We start from the raw sequence: 10,274 nt of genomic DNA, 5'->3' as shown, positions 1-10,274 counted from the left end.
TGTTACAGGCCTGCTGCAACCCAGCAGATTGGGTTTTGGTCTTTCCTTTTCCAAAGCTTGTATATGGTTATTGTTACCCAGAGTGGGAAACTGATTCATGCCTCAGCTAGGCACTGGCTGTGTCATGGTTTTTGCAGAGACTAGCACAAAATCCAAAACACTGTTTGTTTGTTTGTTTGTTTTAATTTGTAAGTAAGTTCCTTGAAAGAAGGTGTACAACCACCCCCACCCCCCCAAAAAAAGGCAAGTCACCATCCCTTCCCCTCTTGCCCAGGACCCCTCTTGCTGATGGACTCAGAAAAAAAAAACATGTCCAGTTTGAGCTCTTCCCATCAAATAAACTCCACAAGAGCTGTGAGCCAAGAGCAGCCCCATGGGTGAAAAAAACAGTTGTAGAAAATCCACAGTATTTAAGTTTAAACCTCCTAGAAAAGTCACATTAAAGAAAAAGGCTAATGGAAGAAGAGTTCTGGGTGTCCCTGGGAACAAAGAGAGTAAGGCAGCTGTTGCAAAATGGAGTATGACTTCAAATTCTAAGCTTGTTTTTTTTTTTTGTCATTTGATAAGGGTTTCTGTTTTCCCAGTTTTGGGAGGCAAAGCAAAGACTATTTCCTCTTGCCACAAATAAAACCAGTGTGACTATAGCACCGAAACCAGCATTAATCGTTGAGCAGTCAGAATGCAACAGCAACATTATGTATGCTGGGAAGAAACAGTGAAAGTCTGCAGGTATCACTTTCATGGTGATGAGCTCTGTCAGTCATTTCCCTCTTCTGTAAAACAAAAAGATAATTGCAGTGTTAATGGAGTGTGGTATAAAACTAAAAGTACGTGTGTGTTTTGCAGGTTTGTTTTCTGAAAGGGATAAAACAATTCAAACAGGAGAAAGCCCCAGGCCTGTGAAAGGTAGTATGGGTCAGTTTGGGCTCCTGCCTTGTTCTCCATCAATTTTCTGCCTGGTGCTGGCTTGCCATCACTACGAAGCAGTGTGATGACTGTGCCAGGGAGGAAACCACCATCCTCCCAAAGCATAGCAACAAGCTGTGTAGTTGAAACACTGCGGCAGCACCGGGCCCCAGAGCTCAGCCCTAACTGCCTTTACCTTTATTTTCCACTTTGAAATCGGATGGGAGGAGGTTGTCCTGCCGGTTCCCCAGCACAAAGGCCAGGAAGGACAGTATGAGAGCGTCAAGGATGCCAATGATGCAGAGGATGTAGGCCCAGCGCACGGTGCAGGCACCCAGTGTGTATTTGTCTGTCTTGTCCCCACACAAGCGCTTCACCTCGCTCGAGTCCCAGCCGTCAGGGTAGATCAGGCAGCCGATCATCAGCCCAGCAGCTGCAGGAAGAGGGACATGTTACAGTGACCACGAGTTGTCTCCTGAGCTGATACTGGAAGTGGAGAAGCATGGCTGCAAATGTAGTGCTGCAAACAGGTAAGGTACTAGAGACTGGCTCACAGGCTTAAAGGGGCCCTGTGGTTGTCCATCACCATGGGCTCCGCTGTGTTCCTCAGCCAGGGAGGAGCAGGATACAGCATGCTGCCCTCCCACAAGTCAAGGATGTGCTGCAGCAGCATCTCCCATCACTGCATTGCCCAGGCAACATCTCTCCTGCCTCTCTATGCATCCTTGGCCATATCACTCCAAAGGAATGTTTTCTCCGAGCAAAACTGGAGTGAGTTTAGTCTGTGCAAGATGGAGAACCTTGCTAGCACCCTGCAAGTAGCTGAGTTCAACATACAGTTTGCTAAGGTAGAGCCGCCGTCAGCAGCAGCTTTGCAGGCAGATTAATTTTGCTTGTTCAGCTGTGGTGGTTTCAGCCCAGCCACGACACAGTAGCTCCTCCTGCAACTGCTCTCAGTGCACCCGTGACCTCGACAGCTGATCCAGCCTGGCCACAGGGCCTTCAGCATGTCACCTTTGCAGCTTTGCCACAGGAGTTGAAACAGCCTCGGTGCTGACAGGCTGCTGAAGGGCAGCTCATGCTCCAAAATCTTAGAAGTGCTTTTTTTCACCCCCCACGTGCTCAGACAAACTGCTGTATTCACTGGACGAGAAGAGTGACTGGGATTGGAATAAGAGATCAGTTCATCTGTAAGGCTTTGGGACGTGATTAACAGAGGCCCTTTGTATCCTCCATTGTTATCTTGGTGCAGAGTATGGAAGTAACTGGTCTTTTACATGTTTTGGTGTAGATGTGGGGCTGTTCCCAACTCCTCTCACACAAGAAACAACCCCATGGTGGGCACTCTGGACATCTTGCAACCTCTTGCAGCAGTGAAATGCACCTTGCCCCACACCATTGCCTCTTCTCTGTCACTGGGTGCTCAGTAAAGCAGAAAACACTTTTGAGGCAGTTGCCTTGTCCTTTGCTGATGTTTTCATTTTCCTTAGCTTGGGGACAAGCAAGCAGCAAGGCAAGCAGGCAGCTTCCTTCATCTGCAGGGAAGATTTCTCTTCATGAAAAAGCAGCTGGCTTATTCTGTATTTAATTAATTTTCCCTGTAACTAACTGAGAGGAGAGGCACAGAGGAATGAGGGAAGCTGAAAAGAAATAATTTTTGTGAAAATGCACCCAGGTGCACAGCAAAGGCCAGGAAATGGATCCTCTCTGAGCCTGCCCCCTTTGTAAAATAATTCCTAAAATGCAGCAGCACCTGTTCACCTGGCCAGAGCCACCTGTGACTTGTTTCTCTTCCCCCATCCAGAACAAGAAAAACACAGGTAAAAGCCCCAAATACCACAGCAAAGCCTTCCCCTGCTCCAGCTCAGCTCCCCAGGATGCTGAGCTGCCCCAAGCCTCTTATCTAAATCTTTGCTTGAGCTTCTTTATAGCTGGGAACTGGTGAAACCCTGATGGACCTCCCACGGGGTGTCAGCTGGGCTGTCCCTTCCCTGTGTGCGCTGTGGCATAAATGATTCAGGATCAGCAAAGGGCTGGGTTGGGTTTCAGCTGAGGCCCTGACCAAACACAGGAGCTGGTTACCAGGTGTCTCAAGTGCATGGGGGGAGAGATGGGGAAGGCTGGAGATCCACAGTGATGAGCAGAGAAGTGGGGATATGTGTGATGGTACCAAGTCATACGGTCAGTCGCCTCCTCCTGTTCCATCTTCCTAATACATCATTCCCTGAGCTCATGAAGTTATTAAAGGAGCCCTAAAAATGTTACCACTGCCTCCCTGCTTAATTTCTTTGGATTAACCACACAGCAGGGAGCCCCATGCCACAGCCCCGCGGGGTTTTTGTGCTCTCGAACTGACACTCTGAAACCACAGGCCCACGGTGGGGCTGAGCAGGAGCATCGGCTGGAGAGAAACTCGCCCAGGTAAGTTGGGCCGGGGCTGCCACGCGGTTTTGCAGCAGCACCACCCGGGAAACGCATCGCGCAACACGCAGTGAGTCTGCTGTGTCTCAGCTGCTCTGACAGGCTCTACTCACTACAAACTCCCTCCTGGTAACCAGTAAGGGATAGCAAATGGCATGAAGGTAAAACAGATGTCTCTTTACGGGCCAGCCCCCCTTCCAGCAGAGTCGAAGTGGGGGCAGAAAGGGAAAAGCAGCTCTGATCGCATCGTGGGCAGCCCCCAGCCCCACCTGGCATAGCCCCAGCTCTGCTCACCTGCTGCGAGCTGCATCCAGGCACACACCTTATAGACGGTGGCTGCGTTACAGAAGAAGAAGAGGCTGAAGCAGAGGATGGAGCCAATGATGAGGAAGGTGGATATGCCTACGAAGAACATGGCAGTTTTGAAGGCACTGGAGGGGATGGTGCCGAAGTCGAGAGGGCTGCCCTTGCAGATGAGCTCCCCGGTGAGCGCGTTGCCGATGCAGTAGGAGAAGAGGCCGAAGTAGCCGGCCTGGGGCGTGTCGATGCTGTCGCCGATCCAGTACGGCTGGATGAAGGTCACCACCATCAGGATGGAGAAGCAGAGGGTGAAGAGGGCCCAGAGCACTCCCATGGCCCGCGCATTCCGCACGTAGTTGGTGTGGTAGATCCGGGCCGCCTCCTGCGCCGGCAGCAGCTTGGACATGGTGGGACCCCGGCCCCGGCCCCGCTCCCGGCGCGCTCGGCGCGGCCCCGCCCGGCGGCGGCGGCGGCTGCACCAACCCGGGGAGCGGCAGCGGCGGCGGCGAGACCTGCCCCGAGCCCCACCGAACCGGGAGCAGCGGGAGGAGCCGGCACGACCCCCGCCCCCGGAGCCGGGAGCACCGGGAGGAGGCGGTTCAGGGTGCGGTCCTGGGATGGGCCCCGGGAACGGGCTCCGGGGGTGTGCCCTGTGTCCCTGGAATGCTCTCTCTGGATTTGCCCGTGTCCTCCACCCTATGCCCTACGATGCACCCTGGGGATAAGCCGAAATACCGAATGTGTACCCCAGCATCTGCACTGTGACACACCTTGTGATCCTGGGCTGTGCATCACAGTGTACCTGTGCCCTGCTGTGTGCTCAGGGGTTCACTCTGTCCCCCACCGTGCCCCCAGTAACGTGCTGTGTGCCCTGCAATGTGCCCTGCACACCCAGGATGCATGTCAGGATGTGCTGGGCTGCACCGTGCACCCCTGGATGTGTCCCAGGATGTTCCACAATGTCCCAGGATGAATGTTGGGGTACACTCTAGGGTGCGTCTTGTCCCCCAGCACGTGCCCCAGAATGTGTCAGGGGCTGTGCCTGAGCCTCAGGATCTCACTGGACTCTGCTGTGTGCCTTGGGATGTGTCCCAAATTCTGTGCCCTCTTGGCTGCTCCGCTCTGGCCTCCCAGCCGGTGTCACCAGGGTCTTCCATCACTGGTGGCAAGTACATAGGGTGCTGCATTGCTGGGTTGGTGGGCTGCAGGCCTTTACCTCCCGTTGTTGCCTAAAATCGGGTCTTAAAGAAACCGCTAAGACTCAATTTGTGAGTTTTAGCAGGTAGACATTCTGTATTACAACACGCTGCGTGATCACAGCACACCGAGTGCCCCAGGTATCAGTTCACACAGAGATATCTTCACTATGGCTGATATGTCAGCATCCCATCATTATTCATTTTTTGTTCCCTGCATTCCTGTTACATATTCATGACATTTCCTAACACTTATTAGCGTATATACGTGTTCCCATAAGTTCTCTGAGGGGCTTTGACTGGGATCTCTGGTGGTCATCTCTGTCTGGAGCCCCCAAAGTTCTAAGTGACTGCCTTATGAAGTTCTTTAAGACAATACACCTGGTTACAGAGTAACTGGGTGTTGCTTGGCTGGCTGCCTCAGTTCCCTTTTTCATTGTTTCTTTACTTTGCTTGGTTAGTCCCTTTAAATCATTTGGCTCAGCTATATGTAGTTTCTGTTGTGTATTCCAATGTAGTTTCTATGGTACACTCCACTGCAAAACTAGTAGTTCTTGTTACATCTCAAAACTTAGATATCACTGTCAGTCGCAGAGCTGGCTGGGGCTGCAGACAGAGGGGACCATCCCCACAGTTTCATTGCAGAAAGGGAAATTGCTCATCCTGCTAACGGGGCACCTGCGGCAGAGCCAGGTCTCTGCGCAACCCCCATGTCCTGCTGTCAGAGGAGCATGGGCAGCCCCACAGCCTGCCTTGACGAGCTGCAGGCACTTGTAGCCACCTTGGGACCTCTCTCCCCCAGAGCCACATCTGCCTCATATCCCAAGATACCACATAAGTTCAGCTCCTGTCATGAAGACGAGTCTACATGGCAGTGGGACAGCCAACCCCACACCGAGCGTCAGCCTCGGCATCGCCCCTGCAGCTGTCAAAGGCCAGGGCTGCCTGCTCATTAATCATTGCTGAGGACAGCCAAGCTACCACAGGCATGAAAAGCTGTACTTTTCCCAGGGCTGTTACTTTCATCAGCTGCATCCCCCAAGCATTTAAACATAGAGCAAATATTTGGCAGGACAGGGTGAGGTTCTGGCCCATGGGCTGGGGGCCTTGGTGAGCTCTGGAGCCCCGATCAAGGCCAGCAGGATGCTTGTAGAGGGCTGGGCTCTCTCCTCCATGCTTTGGGCTTTCTCAAGCAGGTTTCTTGGCATCTGACATCGTGCCATTTGAGCGATGGAGGATCTGGTGCTTTCCTGCGGAGCTGAGCTCCTGCCATGGCACCAGCCCTCACTTTGCCTGTGAACCCACCAGAGCAGGGCCCAGCAAGGAGGACACTTCAGAGAATCGCACCTCCACGCCTCGCTGCTTCCGGGGTGAGGGAGAGGAGGGAGGACTGGAAGCATAGGAGTGCCATTATTTTGCCTTTCACATTGGCCAAAAGAGCTGCCACAGGGCAGGTTGACATCACCAGTGGGGGTCAGTCACCTGGGAACAGGACCTGGTAGCATCGGCAGCACAGGTATGGCTGTTTCCTTGCCATGGGCAGTGCAGCACTGCCCCAATGCCACGAGTTGAGGTGTGATAGGAGCAGCCACGTCAGCTGATGGAAACTCCAGCTATAAAGCGCCTGCTGGCTCCGTGGTGGAGGTACAAGCGAGCCCACCACGGCCAACATGGTGCCTGCCTGCCTGCTGCTGGCTCTGATGCTGCTGGCCCCAGCCCTGTCAGCACCGCAGGAGCGAGGGCTCATCTTCAACTTGGTAAGAGGAGACTAATCATGATCTTGGCACAGCTGAGGAGGGCACCGAGTGCTGCAATGGGACACACAGTGCATGGAGGGTCAGATGTGTCTGGGGTGCTTTGGTGTCTGGCAACAGGTACATGGGGGAGCCCCACAGTGACAGATGCAGACACCAAGCACAAAACTTATTTTTCCTGGGGAAACTGAGGGAGGTGGGGATGATGTACTAGATTTTCCAAAGTTGTGAGGGATCTTGGAGCCTGGAAAAGCAGCTGTGTAAAGGAACAGGGAAGCCATAAAGTGGATGAGAGTGAAGCTCATCCTGAGCCTGCCAGAACTGTCCCCCTGGGTGACTCACAGGGACTGGGGAGGGCAGACGCTTTCCCTGTGGTGTCTCAGCCCTGCTCCACGGAAAGCAGCACTTCGGTGGGTGGCATTTGGGGCCAGACTGAGGAAATGCTGCAGAGTGGAAGGCTTGGGCATGCTGGCAGTGGTGCTGAGCCTGAGCAAAAAGGCAGAGCTGGTGTTCGACACCCACCCAAATCCCCTGGGCCCACAGCTAAGGGGCGATCAAAGGGGGACAGAGAGGGACCTGGTGCTCAGTCCCTGCTTTGTCGTGCAGGAGATAGGGGAACTGTGCATGCGGAGCACCCAGTGCAAGAGCGGCTGCTGCCACCGAGTCAGTGGCCTCAGCCTGGCCCGATGTGCTCCAAAGGCAGCTGAGTTCCAGGAGTGCTCCCCAGAGGTATGTGCTTCCCTGCTCCCAGGGGTGGATGGGGCTAGGGGCATGTCCCTGACACTGCACTGTGTATTGGTTCCCTACAGCATATCTATAAAGTCTACTACAAATGTCCCTGTGAAAGCGGCTTGACCTGTGATGCTGATAAGACCATCGTGGGCTCCATCACCAACAGCAACTTCGGTGTCTGCAAGGACCCTCGGGGCTTCTACAGGTGGTGGTGAAGAAAGAGACCCCCTGGAGCCCCCCTATGCTGCCCCTGCTACCTTGCCTTTCCCCTTCCCAGGGATGCCTGGATCTGGCTGTGGGAGAATTTGAGTAAAGAGCAGCTTCTGCTGAGCTGCAAGCCAGTGTTTTCTCTCAGCATAGGCCCCCTGGCCCCGGGTGGGGACAACAGGGCCAGAACATCCTGGAAAAAGCCACAGGGGCGTGATAGCTTTACCTATATGTGTGTGAAATCATATAATAATCTGGGCTAGGCCAGCAGTGAGCCACGGGGTGAGCTCTGCTCAGGGGGAGTGTCAGCCAAGGGGATGCAGGGGAGAGGAAGATGCAGCAGCCCCAGGATTTCAGGGAGCAGCTTGGGGTGGCTGTGCTGAGGCGGGGAACACATGAACATGCCTCCCATATCAGCCCTATATTTACTGATGAAGCTGCAGCTTTATTTTGGCAGCTCTCAGCTGGTAAATATTGGCTTAAACTGAAAACCAGACGCCTGACTCACCATGTCTTAACAAACACAGGAAGGGGCCCCTGGTGCATGTGGGGTGCTGCCAACCCTGGGGATCGGGGCACCCTGCACTAGGATGGGGGCAACCTAAGCTGGGAAGGAGGGTATGAGCAGGGCATCCTTGTGCAGGCAGGTTTTGCTGCGCAAGGTTCCTTGTCGGGGGGACACATGGGAGATGCAGCCCCCAGCAGGGACCTTACTTTACCCTGGGTAATGAAGGGGAACAAGCATGGGGGCACTCCTTCCTCCCTGCCTGCTTTGCTTGGGGTTTAACCATCCTTGGTTACAAAGCATTGAGGAGTATGAGACTGAAGGTACATTGGGGTGGAGGGCAGCTGAAGACCCTCCCCAGTCTCACCCCATCACCAGGATTGCACACAACTGTCCAACTCCATCCCCTCCTGTTCACCCATGCTATGCTTACCAGAGAGGTGTGTCAAACATTCCTCTCGAACAAGTGTCCCCACCTCCTGCCTCCTGGGTGCTCCCCCACCCCCTGGCTGTTCTTACTCGAGGGTACAGGATGTCCTCACTCAGCCTTGCTCAGCCAACTCCTGGTCCCCAACATGTTCCCCCCTCCCCCTTCCTCCCCCCTTTCTGCCAGCCCTTGGCCTTCACCTCTTCTCCTCTGCACTGCTTTAACCCCTTTTTTCCCAAAACGTCACCCCTTCCTCTTCTTCCTCTTTTCTTCTTTCCATCCTCTTTTTTCTCCTTAATTTGTATTTAATTTCACAGATGTGCTGATGCTTCTTCTTGGCCCATCTCAGGGTGTCCATGTGCCCCCAGTTCCCTGCATCTCCAGTGGTGTGCCCACCCAATGCCCAGCGTTGCAAAGATGCCCCACTCCCAACCTTGCAAAACACTCCAAGAAAAAAAGTGTGTGTTGAGCTGCCTCTGGCCCCCATGGTGGAGTTCAGACAGGTGGCAGCCCTGTAGCACCCAGCTTGGAGCACCCAGCTTTGGTGGGGGACCAGACCTATTTCCATGTCCCCCCACACAATACACCCCAGATTGCTGCAGACTGGTGTGATAATGGGCCTAATCCTGCAGCCAGGCCAGAGGGGCTCCTGGGGTTTGGGTTAGAGGGCACTGGGGATGCCTGTTCTTTGGGAGAGGCTTGAGCTGATTAAGCCTAAGAGGTTGCCCAAAAGTATCTGGGAGTGCACAGATGTGTTTGGGGGTGCATGGAGGCATCTGGGGCTGCCTGCTTGGTCTCGGTTCTGGGTTTTGTGTCCCGCCCCATATGCCTTTTCCCCACAGTGTTGGTCTGGACATGGCAAGGCAGTGGCTGTTGCAGCCCAGGGGCAGTGGCCCCTCTCAGAGTATCCCAGGGTGGGTTTTGGCTGAAGGTGGCCACAATGTGCACAAGGCAGGAGCCGCGGGGATGAAGCACATCCTCACAGGGCATGAGACACCCCAGTCAGCACCAGGGGCTTGGGGAATCCCAAATCCTCGGGGAGATGCCCCAGTCTGCCCATACTGCCCTGTGCCTGCAGCAGCAAAGCCCCTGTGGCTTTGGACTGTCCAGCTTGGGACAGTAGTGGAGGCTGCCAGTGGGACATGAGGGATGCAGAGGTGTCCCTGGGGGAAATCCAGGCACCCTACACACCTCCATGAGCCCCCTGTGATGTTGTCCAGAGAGGCAAGACCGGAAAAAATCCTCAGACTGAGTAATTTGCACTGCTGGAAGAATTAATTAGTGCAATCCAGGGATGTGGAGAGGGCAAGGCCAGACCTGATGTGCTGCATCAGCCTGGGGAGAGCTCAACACTGGATGCTTTGCAATAGCTAGTTTGTGGGGGTGGTGTTGAGCTGGGATTCCCCTTGCTGAGTATTTTTAGCATACAATTCCCTGAAATGCAGGTGAGCTGGGCTAGGGGAGCAGGCCAGCCCCAGGGGTGGGAGGGGAGATACTGGAGGGATACCTGGTGTGGCATGAGGTTGCTGAGGGTGCGCTCGGGGATGCCGAAAGGGGTGTTAGAGACGACGCTGGGATTCGATGCCGCGGGACATTGCTGGGGGGGATGCGGTAGGGGGATGCGGGAGGTGATGCCGAGGGCCACACCGCCCTTCACCAGCCAGGGGAACCGAGCGGGACCATCGCGGTGGCCCTGCCCGGCCCCCCCCGGCCCCCCCGGCCGCTGAGTCAGGCTGTTCCCGGCGCTCCCGTGGCCGGGACATCGCGTCCCCACGCCGAGCGCTGGCAACGCGCCCGGCCGCCCGGTGCTGCTCGGGGCAGGGGCA

At 54.8% G+C, this 10,274-nt stretch overlaps 2 protein-coding genes across 2 annotated transcripts; one reads left to right on the top strand and one right to left on the bottom strand.

Moving 5' to 3' along the window:
* Window positions 1-169: 169 nt before the first annotated feature.
* Window positions 170-4,180, bottom strand: LHFPL5 (LHFPL tetraspan subfamily member 5). The gene is made up of 3 exons (XM_071578927.1): window positions 3,622-4,180; window positions 1,103-1,339; window positions 170-773 (listed from the first exon to the last, which is right to left on the bottom strand). Exons 1-3 carry the CDS (start codon window positions 4,031-4,033, stop codon window positions 757-759), a joined length of 666 nt encoding a protein of 221 aa, XP_071435028.1. The 5' UTR covers window positions 4,034-4,180; the 3' UTR covers window positions 170-756.
* A 2,313-nt stretch (window positions 4,181-6,493) lies between these two features.
* On the top strand, window positions 6,494-7,524 carry CLPS (colipase). Its single transcript, XM_071578433.1, has 3 exons — window positions 6,494-6,580; window positions 7,184-7,306; window positions 7,387-7,524. The coding sequence occupies exons 1-3, from the start codon at window positions 6,494-6,496 to the stop codon at window positions 7,522-7,524; spliced, it is 348 nt and encodes a 115-aa protein (XP_071434534.1).
* Window positions 7,525-10,274: the final 2,750 nt, after the last annotated feature.

This window comes from Pithys albifrons, chromosome 28, assembly GCF_047495875.1.
Source record: "Pithys albifrons albifrons isolate INPA30051 chromosome 28, PitAlb_v1, whole genome shotgun sequence".
NCBI lineage: Eukaryota > Metazoa > Chordata > Aves > Passeriformes > Thamnophilidae > Pithys > Pithys albifrons.
Note: the sequence above shows the minus strand (reverse complement) of the source record. Positions and strands in the feature narration are given on the sequence as shown.